Source organism: Heptranchias perlo, chromosome 23 (genome assembly GCF_035084215.1).
Source record: "Heptranchias perlo isolate sHepPer1 chromosome 23, sHepPer1.hap1, whole genome shotgun sequence".
NCBI lineage: Eukaryota > Metazoa > Chordata > Chondrichthyes > Hexanchiformes > Hexanchidae > Heptranchias > Heptranchias perlo.
In genome coordinates, this window is record NC_090347.1 from 6,967,500 (window position 1) to 6,987,494 (window position 19,995).

The 19,995-nt window shown below is 42.8% G+C and overlaps 1 protein-coding gene across 1 annotated transcript in view; it reads left to right on the forward strand.

Moving 5' to 3' along the window:
* Positions 1-19,995, forward strand: part of LOC137341043 (cytoplasmic phosphatidylinositol transfer protein 1-like) — a 282,882-nt gene that overhangs the window by 253,512 nt on the left and 9,375 nt on the right. Inside the window, exons 7-8 of the mRNA XM_068003897.1 lie at positions 9,033-9,188; positions 15,039-15,102. Of these exons, the coding sequence (XP_067859998.1) occupies positions 9,033-9,188; positions 15,039-15,102 (220 nt within the window). The remainder of the gene's footprint in view (positions 1-9,032; positions 9,189-15,038; positions 15,103-19,995) is intronic.

Sequence of the window (19,995 nt, forward strand, 5' to 3'; positions counted from 1 at the left end):
CTGCCCCTTTAAATAGAGCTCCTCCAGCTGACAGACCTTACTGCGTATGCGCAGTCCGCCCGACGCGCAGCTCAGCAGTGGGGAACCCGGAAGACCAGGCAAGTGGATCCAATTAGGCTGCGATTGCGCGCGGGGCAGACTGATTTCACCGGGCGCGTTACCCACGCGCCCAGTCGCCCCGCCACGAACCCGCAGCCCTCCTAATATCAAGCCCAATGTTTCAGGTCGATGACCTTTCGTCAGAACTGGAAGAAGTTAGAGATTTAACAGTTTATAAGCAAGTACAGAGCCAGGGAAGGAATCATATAAAACCTACTTCTTCAATCTAATTTTTCAGGTCTCCACCATCTGTTAAATCAGATTGCACAAACAGCTTTAGGAGCTTTCTATATTCAACAAATTCCTTGAAATGGCTCTGTTTTCTTCCGAGTATCAATTGACAGGATGGATTTTATTTTTAGTAATTTCCTCCCCCACCACACAGTATTACATATAATTCACGAGGGGGTGCCCAAATTCCTCTCGATAACTGTTCATCATTGGTTTGTACTTTTATTTTTCCTTTCAATGTTATAAATCACATAGTAGTGCTACTTGGCAAATTCAAACAACAAAAAAAAGTTGAAATAATGTTTGAAAGACTTGCTGCACTGAGTTAATGGTAGTTTGGAACTCTTCTTTCTGTTTGGTTTGCCATGTGAGGACTTTCATATGTTCTCCTTTTCTCGAATTTTGAAGCCACGTGAAGGCGAATGCGCCATGGTGAACAGGCTACAAGGGGTAGAAGCTAAATCCACAATGTATTTTTATATGTTTTATGCTCTGAGACCTGTTCCCTTATCACCCCTGTCCTTACCAATTTCCACTGCTCCCCATCCCCACCATATTGAACTCAAAATCCTTATACACCAATCCCTCTATAGACTCGCCCCTCCCTACTCCTGCAGCCCTATGTACCGGTGCACACCCTCCACTCTTTCAACTCTGGCCTCCTTTGCATCCCCCTTCTCCATTTGTGGACTCAGAGCCCTCACCTGTCTTGGGTCCACACTCAGGGATTCTCAGCTGTAACTCTTCTTGCTTGCGACCTCTCACTCTTCCTTCAAAAGCCTCATCAGAACCTACCTATTCAACCATGCCTTCTTATTTCTTTTTGCATGGCTGTTTTTCACCTCTGTGAAGCGTATTGGAACATTTTAATACATTAAAGATGGTGTATAAATTCAAATTGTTGTTGTTTTCAGTATGATTTCACACAAATATTGAAAACTGTGCATTATTTTCATACAAGTCCATTTTAGATCAATCCAATTAACCTCCAACAGTTAATGTTGATCTGACTCTTCAACAGATGACGTTCTGTCTGAGTAATCTGTGCCTTCAGTAATTAAAGCTGACAATGCAATCAGTATCCTCAGACTAATGTTGCCCTTTCCCTTTCCTCTAGTTTTCATTAATATACTGCAAATTAAGCTGGCATCTTTCAATTTTAATAAATTAGTAACAGATTTGTTGAGTAAACATTTGGCTAACAGGATGTTTGATTAATTTAGATGCCTGAAACAAATTCAAAACCCATATTATTCACTGGTAAGATTTTGTTTTTGTAATTCTTCCCCAGTTTCAATCCTTTTAGTGTTTCAAACTTTACAGAGATTGAATACTACACTGGTCTGAGACCCAAGTTCCTACCGGGTCTGTCAATAGACTCTGTTTGCATGAAGCTTTTATAGATAGCAACAAATTTCTGGTAATTGGTTAATTGACCAGTTCACTGAATTAGTGTTGCACTGGCAGAAGGTATTTTATTTGCTATTTAGTTGTCATGTTCAGGGAAAGTTGTTTGACAATCTTTGAAGGTGGCAGGACAAATTGATAAAGCTGTTAATAAAGCATATGGGATCCTTGGCTTTATAAATAGACACACAGAGTACAAAAGCAAGGAAGTTATGCTAAACCTTTATAAATCATTGGTTAGCCTCAGCTGGAGTATTGTGTCCAATTCTGGGCACTACACTTAAGAAGGATGTTAAGGCCTTCGAGAGGGTGCAGAGGAGATTTACTAGAATGGTACCACAGATGAGGGACTTCAGTTATGTGGACAGATGAGAGAAGTTGGGATTGTTCTCTTTAGAACAGAGAAGGTTAATGGGACATTTAATAGAGTTGTTCAAAATTTTGAGGGGTTTTGATAGAGTACATAGGGCGAAACTGTTTCCACTGGGAGGAGGGTCGGTAACCAGAGGATACATATTTAAGGTAATTGGCAAAAGAACCAGAGGTGAGATGAGGTGACATTTTTTTACGTAGCGAGTTGTTATGATCGGGAATGCACTGCCTGAAAGGGTGGTGGAAGCAGATTCAATAGTACATTTCAAAAGGGAATTGAATAAATACTTGAAAAGAAAAAATTTGCAGGGCTATGGGGAAAGGGCAGGGGAATTGAACTAATTGGATAGCTCTTTCAAAGAGCCGGCATGGGCACAATGGGCTAAATGGCCTCCTTCTGTGCTGTATGATTCTATGAAATTCTACAAATCAGTTGATAACCTAATCAACAGGTTTTGTTTGTGACAGATGTTAGTTGTTAGGTTTGGGTTTTCTGGCTTCAGCAGTCCTGTGATGATCCAGAATGAATTGATACTCAGAGTTTTGTCATCAAACCTTCTGACAGTTCAGAATACAATAATGATTTTTCCCAATTGCTCTGTAGATTCAAAGAAGTGCCCCCTCCCTCCCCCCGACAAGGCCGAATGAGTAAATGCACCACCCAATGTGAAACAGACCAGGAAGGTCCCAGATTTAGTTCTGGCCTGTGCTGAATTAACTAATCTTGGCCAGGACAGCACTAGGGACTGGACAATTGGCCTTAACATCGCAGAACCAGAGAGGAGAAAATCAGCCAGAATTCCTTGTGCTGATTGCTATCCAATGACTTTTGTGCACATTAGGCGTCAACTATGGCTCAGTGGTAACACTCTCATCTCTGAGTCAGAAGGTTGTGAGTTCAAGCCCCACTCCAAAGACTTAAGCATAAAATCTAGGCTGGCAATCCAGAGCAGTACTGAGGGAGTGCTGCACTGTTGGAGGTGCCGTCTTTCAGATAGGACATTAAACCGAGGCCCATGGCACTATTTCAAAGAAGAGCAGGGGTGTTCTCCCTGGCGTTCTAGCCAATATTTATCCCTCAATAAACATCACTAAAACAGATTATCAGGTTTATATCTCATTGCTGTTTATGGGACTTTGCTGTGTGCAAATTGGCTGCCGCGTTTCCTACATTAAAACAGTGATTACACTTAAAAAGTACTTAATTGGCTCTAAAGCGCTTTGGGACATACTGAGCTAGAGAAAGGCGCTATAGCAATGCAAGTCTTTATTTTTTTCCTTTCTATTTAAAGAGATCAGGTGAGGAGAGGATTGGGCTGACTGTCATTCACCCCACAGTGTTAGCTTCATGATACTCACTTCAGGCTTCCAAATATAGGTCTGAATATTTCAACCTCTTTGCTCCATTGTTGTAATCAGGTCAAACTTTGAAGTTCAGTCTCCTGTTCACTAAAAAGAACATGATTTGGTGCTGATTTTAGCTTGCGAGTCAGGAACTGACTTTTACTTATGAGTCTCAGATTGAAAAGAAACAGGAAGACACATGGAATTGGGGGTAATATACTGGCATGGATTGAGAATTGGTTAACAGACAGAAAACGGAGAGTAGGAATAAACAGGTCTTTTTCAGGTTGGCAGACCATGACTAGTGGGGTACCGCAGGGATCGGTGCTTGGGCCCCAGCTAGTCACAATCTATATCAATGATTTGGATGAGGGGACCAAATGTAACATTTCCAAGTTTGCTGATGATGCAAAGCTAGGTAGGAATGTGAGTTATGAGGAGGATGCAAAGAGTCTTCAAGGGGATATAGACAGGCTAAGTGAGTGGGCAAGAACATGGCAGATGGAATATAATGTGGAAAAATGTGAAGTTATCCATTTTGGTAGGAAAAACAGAAATGCAGAGTATTTTTTCAATGGTGAGAGATTGGGAAATGTTGATGTTCAAAGGGACCTGGGTGTCCTTGCACGTGAGCCACTGAAAGCTAACATGCAGGTACAGCAAGCAATTAGGAAGGCAAATGGCATATTGGCCTTTATTACAAGAGGATTTGAGAACAGGAGTAAAGATGTCTTACTGCAATTGTATAGGGCCTTGGTGAGACCACACCTGGAGTATTGTGTACAATTTTGGTCTCCTTACCTAGGAAAGGATATACTTGCCATAGAGGGAGTGCAACAAAGGTTCACCAGACTGATTCCTGGGATGTCGGGATTGTCGTATGAGTAGAGATTGAGTGGACTAGGCCTGCATTCTCTAGAGTTTAGAAGAATGAGAGGTGATCTCATTGAAACATACAAAATTCTTACAGGGCTCGACAGGGTAGATCTGGGTACGGTAGCGTAGTGGTTATGTTACTGGGCTAGTAATCCAGAGGCCTGGACTAAAATCCAGAGTCATGAGTTCAAATCCCACCACGGCGGCTGGCGAATTTAAATTCAATTAATTAAATTTTTTTTTAAATCTGGAATTAAATACTAGTATCAGTAATGATAGCCATGAAACTACCGGATTGTCGTAAAAACCCATCTGGTTCACTAATGTCCTTTAGGGAAGGAAACCTGCCGTCCTTACCCGGTCTGGCCTATATGTGACTCCAGACCCACAGCAATGTGGTTGATTCTTAATTGCCCTCTGAAATGGCCTAGCAAGCCACTCAGTTGTAAAAATCTCGCTAGGGATGGGCAATAAATGCCGGCCTTGCCAGCGACGCCCACATCCCGTGAACGAATAAAAAAAAAAAAGATGCAGGGAGGATGATTTCCCTGGCTGGGGAGTCTAGAACCAGAGGTCACAGTCTCAGAATATGGGGTAGGCCATTTAGGACTGAGATGAGGAGAAATTTCTTCACTCAGAGGGTGGTGAATCTTTGGAATTCTCTGCCCCAGAACGCTGACAAGGTTCAGTCATTGAGTACATTCAAAACAGAGATTGATAGATTTCTAGATATTAAAGGCATCAAGGGATTCTGGGATGGTGCAGGAAAATGGCGTTGAGGTAGAAGATCAGTCATGATCATGTTAAATAGCTGACCAGGCTCGAGGGGCCGGATGGCCTACTCCTGCTCCTATTTCTTATTTTCTTAATATTCTTAGGCAGAAAAGCAGGTAAGATTATTATTTATAATTAGAATAAATAAAGAAAAAGTACAACAAAAGCTAACATATAGTACGTATAGGTGATCCAACAACAACTTGCATTTATATATCACTTCAACATCGAAAAGCGGCCCAAGGCACATCACAGAGGCATTAGGGAAAAACGGTTGCTGGGCCAAAGAAGGAGATATTAGGAGGGTTGACAAAGATGTGGCCTTTAAAGAGGGCCTTGAAGGTAGAAAGGAAGGTGGAGGAGTTTGGAAGGGGAATTCCAGGGCTTGTGGCCTAGGTGGCTGAAGGCACAGCCTCCCATGGTGGGGCAAATGGGGGATGCACAAGAGACTGGAGTCTGGAAAAAAAGTTTAGGGGAGGAGGTTGTAGCACTGGAGGAGATTACAGAGATAGTGATGGCCAAAGCTATGGGAGGATTTAAACACAAGGATCAGAATTTTAAATTCAGGGGACCGGGAGCCAATGTAGGTCAACAAAGACAGGGAGGATGAGCAGGCATACCTTCCAACGCTGTGGCTGCCAATCTACCCCCAGGGCTTAATGCTGGGAACATAGGACTCCGTTTGCCATTTTAGGACAGTAGTGAGTGGAGGGTGCACTGCTCTTGCTCCACCCAGTATCAGCTGGTAGTCCAGCTAAAGAGGAACCCAAAGGTAAGTTTTACTACATTTAATGTGGAGCCAGGAGGAGCAGCAGTGCTCTCCCGTGCTCTACAAAAGCAGCCTGGGTCGCTGCCACACGGGGACCCTTTTTTCCACCACCCCCTGTATGGACCTACTTTCTTCCGGCCCAGAGGCTGACCGGCTCTCCGATATTGCGGCAACCCAGAGCCGGTGGGCTGCCCCAGGGCACTCATTTTTCACTCACAGCCCGCCAACTGAATGCCAATAAGGCTCGGCCCTCAAAATGGACCATGCCTCCCACCGATACTATCAGACGATGGACGAGTGCATTCCACCAGCAGGCCACCCAAAGTCCACACCGGGGGAAAGTTCAGCCCTGTATTTCTAAAAGTTCTTGAAACATTTACAGTTTTGTAGTTCTTCTTGCTACTGGTTATGCAAAATGTGGAAGGAGATTATCAAAAAAAATCTTGATCCTGAGCACTGACATTGAACGCCCTTGGTTTATAATGTGTGTTTAAATAATTGACAGAATTTATTTATTTTGTTGCTGTGAACATAATACTGTTCAACCAGAAAATGGGACTATTACGGGGTGAGATGACTGTGCCTGCCTTGGATGGAGCTTAGTTCATCTCATGGCTATTTTCTTAAATTGTTTTTTTTCATGGTGATGCTATTTTGAGACTTTTTTTCTTCCTCCGTTCTTGGTCTCCCTGCATGGCACATCGCTCATCGCTGTGAAAGCAACTCTGATAGCCTGTTCCCAGGCCTATGCCAATGACTCTGAAACTGACCACTGTAGCAGCCCAGGAACTACTCTTCCTCCGATTCTCCCATGCCAATGCCTTTGACACTCACCCGAGGGAAGGTGAAAGGGGAGCCTAGAGAATCTGAAAGCCCACCAGATTTCTTCTGTCTGGGGCTTCCACAAGCACAGTCTTGAGAATTAGTCTAGTCTATATTTTTTTTCTGTATTTGCTGACATACTAGCACATTTTTTTTTAACTGTAACACAATAGAACATGTTTTCTGCAATGACAGTACTCGTTTTCTTTGGGTGGCTGACACTATCTTTCAAAAGTTACAACAAGGGGTCCCAGGAATAGGTCAATATTTGGAGGGGCTCCCCCAAATGCAAAAGGGCACCAAGAAAGGATCTGACATGCCCTCAACACGTTCCCAACAGCAGCTGACTGAGATCGGGGGTACTGCCTTTAATTTAATGGTACAGGTACCCTTGTGTTTGCTTAACCTTAAACTTCAAATAAAAGTCGGAGGATTAAAAAAATCTTGTTTTCCTTTGGACCTATTTGGTACCACATGAGAGGAGATGGTGGTTAAATAATGGAGTGTGGGAAAAAAACAATGAGGTCAATTAGGTTTTCAATAAAACTTTTACGGTTACCAACATAAAACTTACGGGTAATCTATTGAAGACATGGAAAACAATCACATCCACACATCTGTCCCTGTCTCTGAGAACAAACTGAAGCCCCAGATTATTAATATCAATGTTATCATATCCATTATCAGATGCAGAATGAAGCACAGAATTAAATGATGATATGTCTAGCACACTTCAATGCAAAAAATAATTTATAACTAAGGATTGTTCTCAGATATATTACCAACCACAAAACCATTAAGCGATCAGCTTTGCTTTGATGTGTTAATACCACGCGGACCACAGACTGGAACAAATGAAAAGACTTTGACAATGAAAATAAATGATATGCTTGAAATGAACAGAAAAATTGTTTGCTTACGGATTGAATACACACCCAGAAAATATGATCTAAGTACACAACCCAAATATATGTGGCAAGAATATGAATAGGTGCTCACAGTACAATTTCAGAGAGAGTGAGAGCCAGTGCAATCAAATGGCAAGAGGCAAACTCACAACACACATATAGAAATACAAAAACTCTAATAATAAATAAGAACACAACTTTTTTTGTATTGATTTGTTACCAAAAGACATACCAAGATATCTTAGTTACTCATAGCGCTGTTGTCAGTCTGATATAATTTGAATTTAATAAGGTGAAATCTGGGAAACTTGCACATATTTTAGAAGGTTTACCAATTTCCTACAACCAGGCATAATGGCTCAGTACATTGTGCCATGAAATCTGGAATGCACTGCCTGAAAAGGTGGTAGAAGCAGATTCAATAGTAACTTTCAGAAGGGAATTGGATATATACTTGAAACGGAGAAATTTGCAGGGCTATGGGGAAAGAGCAAGGGAGTGGAACTAATTGGATAGCTCTTCAAAGAACCAGCACAGGCACAATGGGCCGAATGGCCTCCTTCTGTGCAGTATGATTCTATGAATCGCAGTGCAAGCATTTGTGGCTGCATTTCCAAGTAAAGCGAATCCCTGATCTCATCTATTGAAGGCACTGAGCAGGGACCAAACACTTCCCGCAGAAATATAGGGGAAAACTGGAAGTAGAATTGGATGTGGGCAATACTTATAAAGGGGCATTGTTAAAGGCCTGGCATCTGGTCACCTGCCTGCTCTCTTGACTGGGGTGGTAGTGTCTAGCGCAGGAAGACCAAAGATGCAGAGGGGAGAAAAGAAACAAAGTACTTTATTAAAAAAAAGTATTTTGCAGGTGGCACAGTAGAACAGTGCAAGATCACCAGGCACCGTGAAGTAGAATGGTAGGACACAGGTTCACACTGACAGTCCCATGTGCCGTCAATTCCCAGTCTTAGCTGTGCTGTCAGAAATAAGTGCTTTGTAAAGCTTACACATTTCTCAACTGGAAGGAATGGAAATTAAGAAGATGAGTTTCCACAGATCACTGTTGAGCACATCCTCGCCTGGGGCAGTTTGCCTGGGGTATTATCACATGCTGGAGGGAGAATTAGAGGGAAAGAGGAATTAAAAAAGTAAACACCCCTTATTTTGTAAGGAAATGTAAAATTCAGTTCATACATTCTGTCTTCATGAGGTGTTTGTGGCCTGTGAACTAGAAAATGTAACTTAATGTTGGGTATAAAATTATTGTGTACCTTATGCATCGTTTGTAATCTATGTGCCGTTTTTTAATGGAAATATTTCTTCTTCCAGAATTGTAGCCTGCACAGTAACCTTAATGGCTGTACAGTTATGCTGAGAAACATAAAAAATAAAATTCATTTGACTTACTGTGACATTTCACTGTGTTTCAGGACCTCAGGTATTTTAAGTCAGAGAAGACACAGCGAGGCATGCTGAAAGAAGGCTGGAGGGAAACTCAGAAGCCAGTCATGTGCTCCTATAAACTGGTGACTGCTAAATTTGAAGTCTGGGGACTTCAGACAAGAGTAGAACAATTTGTGCACAAGGTCAGTCAAAAAAATAAGAAAAATGTGAAAAACCAGGGAAAGGTTTGTAACTAATTGCAGTTGCAATACATAATATTAACGGTCTGTTTTAGGAGCTGTGTATATTTGTTTGTTCTAATTTATGATGATGGTTTAATATCATTGGGTGAAATTGGTCTACACCAGTAGCGCAAAATGGGCTCATACTGAATCAGCAATCCATTTTACACCATGGATTTTCTTTTCCATTGACTTCAATGAAATCAAGAGACTGTCGAGCTAGACTGCCCATTTTTGCCACCAACCATATCTGCAGGCCCTGTCACACCTACCTGGCAATGACCTAGGACACCTGGCTCCACAGGCTCCGTATCAACACTGAGCCATCTGCACAGTTTTGTCATCAGCTGCAAGGGCTCTGCGACTTATTTTCAACATAGGGATAGCACAGTCAATAGCGGGCAAGCTCACCACTGCCTTCAACTTTTCTGCCTGTATGTCTTTCCAGGCTAGCATATGGATCATCTGCAGTGTCAACATGTTCTTCTCCTTTTCCACTGAATAGCAACAGAATTGTGACATGTCTATCCAATGTCACTGAACTGCTGCATTTCCCAAAGTAGAGAGGGTTATTGATGCCGGCCATGGGCCATTCCTGGCAGCAGGTTCTTTCTTTTCTGCCACCACCACTTGCTCCTTCTCACCTATACATTGTGACTCACCCGATGCTACCTCCAGGATGTGTGTAGTGATATTGGGGCTTGCACATGTTAGTAAGAGAGACTCAGGATGCTGTGACATGCCTTTTTGTCCTTGGCCACTGGTAGTTCTGATAGACTTCTGTTCTAGGTCTACAATGACAGAAAAGAGACAAATGTTATAATCTCAAGGACACACTTTCTATTAGAGCTCACATAACAAAATACTGACTGTGTGTGATGTTTTTGTGGTTTTATGTATGTCTGGGTGAGAATGGAAGAGAAAGAGCGCTAGATATAATTGCTAGATGATACCGATCCTGGCGTTGAAGAATGCTTGCAGCTTCATCTTTTCCTACTCCATCCATGCTATTATATGCAAGGATGTCCTCCAGGGGAACATAAGATTTGTAACTTCTGAACCCTCCTCCAGTTTGTGTCTATTCCTGTGTAAAAAAAAACCTTGTCAAGCGACACAGAAGTACTCTTGAGGTGCTGTAAATTGAAGGAGCATATACATAGTGACAGTCATGTACTCAATCTACAGCCCATCCTTCATGTCAGTAAATGCATCATGCTGCCTAGAATGAGATACAGTAACAGCATAACATTTCACTGTGGACTTTTGATGTAATTCCCTCTAGTGCCCTCTATAGGATACTATAGCAGCATAATAAAATGAACAGCCTGTGCCTGTCCAGTAGTCAGTTACATTAGACCGTAACTTCACAACCAGTAACTGTAGCCCTAGGCATCAGGGTCAATAATAGTATCCATGAATATCAAGGTTAGCAAGAGTCACCCTGAACATGGAGGTCAGTAACAGTATCCCTGGGTATCACAGTCAGTGAGACAAAATCTGAAAGAGTCCCATCACTTGGTATCAGATTACGAAACAGAACTATCAGGCCTGAGATCAGAGACCTCTTGTTCTTTCACTGCCCCCCACCACCCTCCCCCCATTCCTCACTCATTGGTGATGATGCAAGAAGATGACAAAAGGGAAAGTGAATAAAACACTGTCATATTTTTCAGTTATTTTGTCATGAACATTTTCAACAACTTCATCAAAAACTGCATTTTTTTCCCCACATTTTTCAGAGACACGGTTTATATTTGAAACACGATTACTGATGTTACATGGGGAATCTTGTAAGGACTGCTTATAGAGATGCTGTCTCATTAGTAGGATCCCTTTTAAGATTCCATTTTGTGTACTGGGAAAGTTCAAAAGGGTGAAATATGTGTATAATACAAAATATGGCTATTATAAAGCATATGACTTTCTCACGTAGCCACACTCAGTGAATTGGGCACCAACCCACCACTTATTATTTTAGAACTAGTTGATCCATTTTGAGTGGCTACATGAGAAAGTCATGTGCTTTATAATAGCCATGTTTTGTATTGTATTGAAATATAGGTCAATTTATTGCTTATTTAATCTCTTGAGTATCAGCTCTTCTTGAACATATGTTTTTTCTTCAAATTCTGTTGGGACACAGCGCATCAGAGCACAAAACCCCACATGACCCAGCTGTGTTGCACTGAACATGTGCTCTCTTGGCTGAAACAATACATCATATTCAGACATTTAATTAAAAGCAACCAGCCACCAAAATAAATTGTACAATTTTCCTGGTTTTGTTAAATATGCAATGCACTATACAAATCATAGACGCCATTCAGATAACATTGCTAGCATTGCAGACCATCCATTCTGTAAGGGTCTCTCAAATCAGGTTCTAGCGTATCTTTTTCTTTTTTCTCTTTCTTCTTGGCCCCACTCATCAATCCCCAGCTGGGAGATTAGGCAGGTAGACCAGGCCTTTGTCACCACTCATGTGCAACTGGCGCTGTATGGGACGAGGAAGAAGTGCCTCCCATTATTCACAGTCATTAAGTGAAATTAGGAGCTTGGGTGTAAGTCACATCCTGCCACTCTGTGGCTCATTATGTGGATAGATCAGGATGCCCTTATTGTTCCATCTTGTAAACCTTACACTCATGAATCAGCGAATTGGGCACCAACCCACCCCTTATTATTATTTTAGAACTAGCTGATCCATCTTGAGTGGCTACATGAGAAAGTCATGTGCTTTATAATAGCCATGTTTTTGTATTGAACACTGGGAAAAGTAAAATGTCGCCAAAATACCTGGGGTTATAGTTTCCTTTGTATGTAAAGTTTAAAGAAAAATTATTTTACTATTTCTTCATCCCGGTTTAGTAAAAGAATTTTTAACACAGAACAAAATATATCCTCCTTGCTATTTTGCCTGACACTTGCTCTTTTATTCATGACAGTTTCCATAAGCAGCCTAAATTCTTTATGAACCCAAATCTTTGTCTTATTCTCTACTGTGTATGAGTTAGTGTAGCCCAGGTCTAATAATTAACCCCCAATTTCAGTAAACTACATACTGGAGAATACATAGGACACCCGCAACATTCTCCCATCACCTTTGAAGGTAAGAAATAACGGGCAATAAATTGGGCCGTGTAGCGTCCGTTGTTTCAGCGCTACAAGGCCTCTCTGACATCCAAGATGGCGTCTTGGATGCGACGCACGTTTCCAGCATGACGTGCGCCGGACGCCATCTTGGTATAGGAGTTAGCGGAGGCGCAGATAACAAACGCTGGAATCATGTAAAGTAGGGAGAAAATGGCTTCAATCAGTGTGCAACGCTGATTTAAAGTGATAGACACCATTTTGGGACTTAACGCTCAACTCAACGCACAGTCTTAACCCCGAACATCTGAACGTGTCTTCAAGTGCCTGGAGGACACCCCGATTAGCTCTATTTAAAGGGACCTTGCAGGATTTACAGGTTAGTGGCTGGATTATTGCTTCTGGCTGCTGAGACATTTGTAACTGTTTTTGGAGGTCTCCTAGACTTGAATACTAGGACGCAGGGACATAGCCTAACATTTAGAGCCAGGACGTTCAGGAGTGAAGTTGGGAAATGCTTCTACACGCAAAGGGTGGGAGACATTTGGAACGCTCTCCTGCAGACGGCAGTTGATGCTAGCTCACTTGTGAATGTTAAATCTGAGATTGATAAATTTCTGTGAACCAAGGGTATTAAGGGATATGGGGCTAAGGCGAGTATATGGAGTTAGTTCACAGGTCTACCATGATCTCATTGAATGGTGGAACAGGCTCGAGGGGCTAAATGCCACTGCCACTTGCTGCCTCCTGAAATGCGCCACCTTCTCCTGCAAGAAAGCGGGACGTGTATCTGGGTGGTGTGCCTGTCATGGTTGAATAGCTGCCAGTGTGTGTGGCGGCTTGAAACAGTGGTAATGTGTAAGGGTGAGAGGAAGCATCTGGTTGGAAGAGTTGAGTACTGATGGAAAGAGTGAGTTTGTTGGTATGTGGATGATGGGGGTGTGGTGCGTGGTGCAGTTGGTAGGAGACACCACTTGACAGTTGACCTCACTCACCTTGACCACTCGTGTCAAAGCATTGAACTTCTTCCTGCACTGCATCCATCTTCATGATGCTGTGCGCCTGGCATTGACTTCGTCCCCCGCTGCCTCCCACTGTCTTTTGAGTCTCTGTCTGGAGGGCCTCATGTTTTTCCCCTCCCTCCCCGCCCCCCCCTCCTGCAGATACAGGATGTCCCTCCTTCTGTCCACCTCTTGCACCAAGGCCTCTAGTGCATCATTAGGTGCACGCCTGGTACCAACTCAGATCAGCAGATTGGTGAGGTCTGGCGAGCAGATTGGAGGATGTGGGATTTAGTAGTGCGCAACCTTTATTCAATGTTTTGACTTAGGTCATCAGTGTGTAAACATAGAGATGGGATCTGCATCTGTGTTTTACGTGTGCGATGTCTGATCTCCGTTCAGTCTCCGTGCAAACAGTAGACTGTTATTTTCAGCAAATAACAGGTACTAGCAACCTTTAAGAGATTTCTAAGAAACATCGTCCATTTAAGAGATTGAGCTCCCCCAGGTGGTGGTGGAAAGTGCGAATTGCATTGATTCAAGGTGCAAAGCCCGGAATGGAACGCTGATTGCAGGTGAGTCCTCTGGTCAGACGAAACTCGCATCCTGCCTGCGCAGGGGTCATTGGGCGTGGGGTAATAGCGCATCATGCTACCCGTGCCCAAAAATGGCCCTTATTCCCCCAACATGTCATGAGACTCGTACAGGCTAAAACTACTCAATCAGACTTATTGACAGGCAAAATGACACAGACGTGAAACGACGCAGCAAAATATTAATCGGTAGCACATTTCAAAAATAGAACTAGAATCAGTTACTAAGACATTAATAATCAGAAGCCCCGATTCAGAATAGTGTTTTGTACAGACTCGGGCAGGTAACAGATCCGTTGGAAGGAACAGTCAGGTTTGTCTCTTTTATAGACCTTCAAGATGATATCATGTAGCTGAATGACACAAGTTCCAGTTTGTCCATGGAGTTTGGACACTGTTGCCATAACTAAAAATTACAGAAGGTTTCCACAGTTCTTATGCAGTTTAAGAGCCTCTGAAATTGGCGCTGTCTTTTACTTGAGATCATCAGTACTATTACATTGAATGGCTAATGAACAATTACTCACATGTTTAGGTTCTGAGTACCTGACAATGCCCTAACAACATACAATTCAATTTGCCCATTTACACTGACCAATTTCCAAATCAATCAAACTTGCATGGTTCCTGTAGACAACCTGGGCTGGATAGTCCTGTGTAATGCTGCCAAAATCAGGCAGGATAGTGGCGTGGAATGAGGGAAAATTCCAGCGGTGAGGCCTACTGCCACCTTACTGCTCTGATCTGGATTTCCTGCCCCACCAAGACTGCTGGTGGCTGCTCCCTCCCCAGCCACCGTATGCGGCAGGGATGTGGAGCCCAGGTCACTGACGGATTTTCCTGGCATCCATCATGTGGACGATGTCGGTAGGCGTCGGGAAGTGATGATAATAGCTCCAAGCTCAGGAATCGGAGAGAGCGGGGGCCTAGTAGAGGTCACCTCTCCCTTTAATTTGGGGTGAGTGGAATTCTGTCCAGCCCCCTGTCTCCTGTCCTTCGTTTTAAACCTTAGTGAGGGAGAACGGCTTCCATGAGATAAAACAAATTAAAAATGAGATGATTTGTATTTGTAATCAGGTTTCATTGGGATTCTTATCCATTGCTCAATGACATTTTTGTGTTATCAGGTTATCCGGGATATTCTGATGATAGGCCACCGACAAGCTTTTGCCTGGGTAGATGAGTGGTATGGTAAGTAGAACTGCTTAGTTCCATCATTGTTTGTCAAGCATCCCAGCTTTTCACCACCATGTCTGCCACCCAAAGTATGGCATGAAGACATGATTAAAAAAGCATATTTACAAAGGCTTGCTATTAGAAGGTTTTTCTGACTTGAAAAAAGATTTCTTCTAAAATCTACTTGAAAATGATACAGTTATTAACAATATTACCCTTTTTTAGCACCAGTTTTAAATTTTAGCCTTTAGGTCTCCTCCATGCATCATTCCTGAGGTCGGAGCATTAGGAACAGGAGTCGGCCATTCGGCCCCTCGGGCCTGCTCTGTCATTTAATTCGATCATGGTTGATCTGCACCCCAACTCCTTTTTCCCCCCTCTGTTCCATATCCCTAGGTAACAGGTCAGACAGACTCTCAGGTCTCAAGCTGTATCAGTGCTGCTCACAAAATAGGGCTGTTGGAAGATATGGGAGAACAACCCAGCGTACCTCACTCTCTTACTTATTTTTCCCCTTCGCTGTGAGGAATTTTCTGACCGACATTTGGAATCTATCTAGTGAGGCGGCCAAGATAAAGAATTCAGTATGTTTGAACCTCTTTTAGCACCCCTTATAAAAAGAGAGTTTCAAAATCAGGCCCCATTTTCATTTTACACTCTGATTTTTTTCTCTTACTCTTTCCTTTCTGAAGCTAATGATGGATATAGTTGAACAGGAGGCAATACTTATCCAAGTGGCCATTATTTCTGTATGAGCGTAGACACTGAGTGAGAGCAGGCAATTTGATTGTGGGGGCATCACAGTCTGGCTCAAATCTGTCCACACCTGATATTCACGCAGGTATATTTCCAGCAGGAGTTACTCGGTAGTAATGCTGTGGGTACCCTGGCTGATTTTTCTCCCCATCCCTACCCTAGAGACATTGAGGTCAATTTTTGCACCCCAAATGCTTCCCTTGCTGAAATTAGAATCCCCTGCTGCTTCCAGACCTCTCCCTATGCCACTTTATACCCAGTCAGCAGCAGCTATGGGTGGCTCATCCACGACTTCCTCTGCCCCCATACTCTGTAGGGAAACATCAGGCTTTATTCTGAATCTCCTTTCCACAGCTCGGCTCTGATCTGGAGCACAGCCTTGTGGAAAACTGTATAATGTTGTTGAACAAGCATTGCCATGCTTGTGGAGCTCTCCACTTTTATAGTTAACCTCTTAGTAAAATCTTCTACAAGCAAAATTCCTTGAAATATGAACGTAAGTCTTTGACACGGTCTTGTGAGTTTATTAGAACAGAATATTCTGAATGACAGAATTTCTTAGCTCTATGCTTTTCATGCTTACTAATTAGCAATCTTTACACATACTAATCACTGCAAACCTATTCCGTACTATGTAATCTACATTTCTGCAGGGTACCTCAGGTAGTAGATGCAGTGAAGTCTGTCTTAAAGACCACTTATGTATAAAGACCACCCGTTTCTGTTGACCATTTTAATGATCATTTCGATGATGCTTTGGATTTGTATTTATATTAAGGGATCACCTGTTTATAAAACTATGTGAAGGCAATTCCAAAAGGTAGGTATTAGTCATTGTTTTCACAGTTTTACTAAGTGTATCGATTTTCTTAATAATGGATGTACAATTTTAGTGTAAGTAAGAGTTTCTCTTGTTTTGATACACAGATGGATAAGTGGATGGCACAAAACCTGAAATGTCTGTTTATCTAGAGGTCTTGTAGCAGGTATTCTGATGATCTTCTGAAAGCAATTTTCTAGAAGATCCTTTTGGCTTATACTTTCACATTTCCTACCGATTGTACCTTACAGAAACACCACCCTGCGCTGCTCCAATCTTTCCCCTAATTCTCTCCCTACAGCACTCCTTCTGCTGCTATCCTTTTTCTTCCCAGCACTTTTTTCTCCGACTGGCCGAACTAACTTTATGACCTGATGTACATAAAGCTAGTGCCCTGCTGCTTCTGGAACCTTCCATGTCTGCACCTAGAATGTCGTCTTTTTTTTTTAAATGTTTTCCGCCCAGAAACCACTACATGCCTTGAGTTTAATGTCCGCAATAGAAAATGCCAAGAAACATCTTGAACTTTTTGCAGATATGACTATGGATGACGTGCGGAAATATGAGAAAAATATGCATGAACAAACGAACATAAAAGTTTGGTTTGATCAGCCTTCCACAAATTCTCCTTCCACGGATGAAATACAGAGTGATGGCAACGCAAGTGTATGTTACATTTTTACTGGAGTACATTTAAAACAAAACTTCCCATTCTTAGAGATTTATGGATATCAAAATGTTTTCCCTTTAAATATAATCTGTAAAACACAATGGCATTATTAAATTAGACAATATTGAACGAGAAGTCTCACAGTGGGGCTTTTGTATGTTCAGTGAATTTTTTTTTGCCACTGAACAAAGCTGCTGCTGCAACAATCAGTGTAACCCCTTTGCCATTTATGTACATATTGGAGTTTGCTATTGCCATTGGGTCCCATACTGAGCACAGCTGGGCATTTGCTCTCTTCACCCTCCTGTCCTGAATACAGTGGCTCATGCTGGGTTGAAGCTTCATGAGTGCTGCCAGCCTTTCTGTACCTCACCCAACATGGAAGTTCCTTATATATGAGCTTAGACAATGGATTTCAGCAGACTATTCACCTGTGGAGGCCATCATAGCCAAGCCCAATTCTGTTCTCACCTGACTTCCACATATATGCACTTTCAGTGAGTAGCAGTAAATACAGACCGGGATCAAACTTGGAGATCATCTTGCTGTCAATGGCTCAATGCCATATTATCTCACTGGAGCAGCAACAGGATATTTTTTGATGCATAAATAAAATAATACATAGCAATTATGCAGATATCAGAGATGCTAATCACAATACATTCGCATCAACAGCAGAGAGGTATTTTTAACCTAACCTGACCAGCAGAAAACTGATGGGATAGGATCAACTGCCCATCTTACACACACCCAATTTTTCTTTCCATTATCTTCATTGTAAGCTGAAAGTCAGCAGGGTGTAAAACAGATGGCCAATCCAATCCCATCAGTTTCCCGCCAGACGAGTTAGGTTAAAATTACCCCCAGAGTCTTTCTGCAGAGACAGACAGGGAACACTGTTACAGCTACAAGATCATGTTCTCAGGGAGTATACCAGGGATTTTACAATGCAGTGTTAGCCAGTCATGGTGTTTGACTCGGGTTCATTGGTCATTATTGTAATTTGGTCATTCACCAGTCTGTAATTAATGAAAATACCAATTACTGTCCTAAGTATCTGGATTTTGAATTGTGCGTCAAGGAAGCCTTGAGAGACAATGCTCATCTTGACCTGGTATTCTTTAGTGACTGATAAAATGTACACAGAATGGGAGTTGCAGCACCCTTGGGGGACAGTGACCACAGAATTATTAAGTGTAACAAGATCTGGGAGTCAGAAATAACTAAGAGCAGAAGCCAGGCATAACTTTAAAAGGGCTAAATTCAAAGAAATGAAGGAGCAACTGAAATGGATTGGGGGAGGTTGTTCAACAACTCTTCAGTAGAAGACAAATGGAACACTGTGCATGAGCTGCAGGGGGTCAAAGTTGAGATTGTCAAAATGGAAAATCTTTCTACAGTATTTCCTAATAATGGAATAAATTTTAACTCTGCAGGAACGGAGCAGACGAGCAGTTAAAATGAAGCGGCTCCATTTCCCGTTCCATTCCCGATTTTAACGCCGCTAGTTTAGTCAGCAAACGAAGTACCCGCTGGACTCTGGGCAGGAGCTTCGTGCATAAATGCTAATCGGCGTCCTGTGTCATCAATAGGACCCCAATGGCATTTTAAACCTGTCCTGAGCGAAGAACCTGCCATGGCCGCCCCGCTCAGTTACACCTGGTCTGAAGGCAACAGAGGCCATCCAAGGTAAGTAAAGTACTTTCCTTAGTGGGGCCAGGAATGCTCTTCTGGGCCCCACAGGAAAACCTGGACCTCTGCTGCCCAGGCTCCCATTCCCCCCCGCCACCTCACCCGAGGCCCTGCCGAACACCCTACCCCTCCGGCGACTTACTTGTGTGCCAGTGGGTGAGCTCCAGGCTGCCCAAAATTGCTCTCTGGCCCGCCTGCCAGCCAGCTGCCGCTTTCAGCCCGTTTTGAGTGGGCAGCTGACCAGCGGCATGCAGATCAGACCGGAGTTAAAATACATTGAGCCTGAAATATATGACAGCGGGTGCATTTCACATTCACCCCGCCCACTCGAAACCTGCTCAGGGTTGAAATCCGTCCGAATGTGTCTGTCATTAATCCTTGATCCCAAAATACCATACTAATTTATAATCTATTAAAATGTGGCCCTAAATTTGTGTAACCCTACCAAAAATAATAGTAAAATATGGTGCTGACACTAGAATTGCAGTAAAGTGTAACGGTGGGTGTAGAAAGTATTTGTTTTATATCCTTCTGAACTATGAAAAAAAAAACACCCAGCACTGCAGTTACAGATTTTGCCCTTCCAAAGGTGGGTGTTTCTGAAGAGAGTATTTGAGTTGTAGAACACAGAAGTGTGAGCTGTTGGTGCTTATAGCTTTGTCACTAGTGATGGAAGGTGTTATCGACAGTGCAATCAAGCGGCACTTACTCACCAATAACCTGCTCACCGATGCTCAGTTTGGGTTCCGCCAGGACCACTCGGCTCCAGACCTCATTACAGCCTTGGTCCAAACATGGCCAAAAGAGCTTAATTCCAGAGGTAAGCTGAGAGTGACTGCCCTTGACATCAAGGCAGCATTTGACCGAATGTGGCACTATGGAGCCCGAGTAAAATTGAAGTCAATGGGAATCAGGGGGAAAACTCTCCAGTGGCTGGAGTCATACCTAACACAAAGGAAGATGGTAGTGG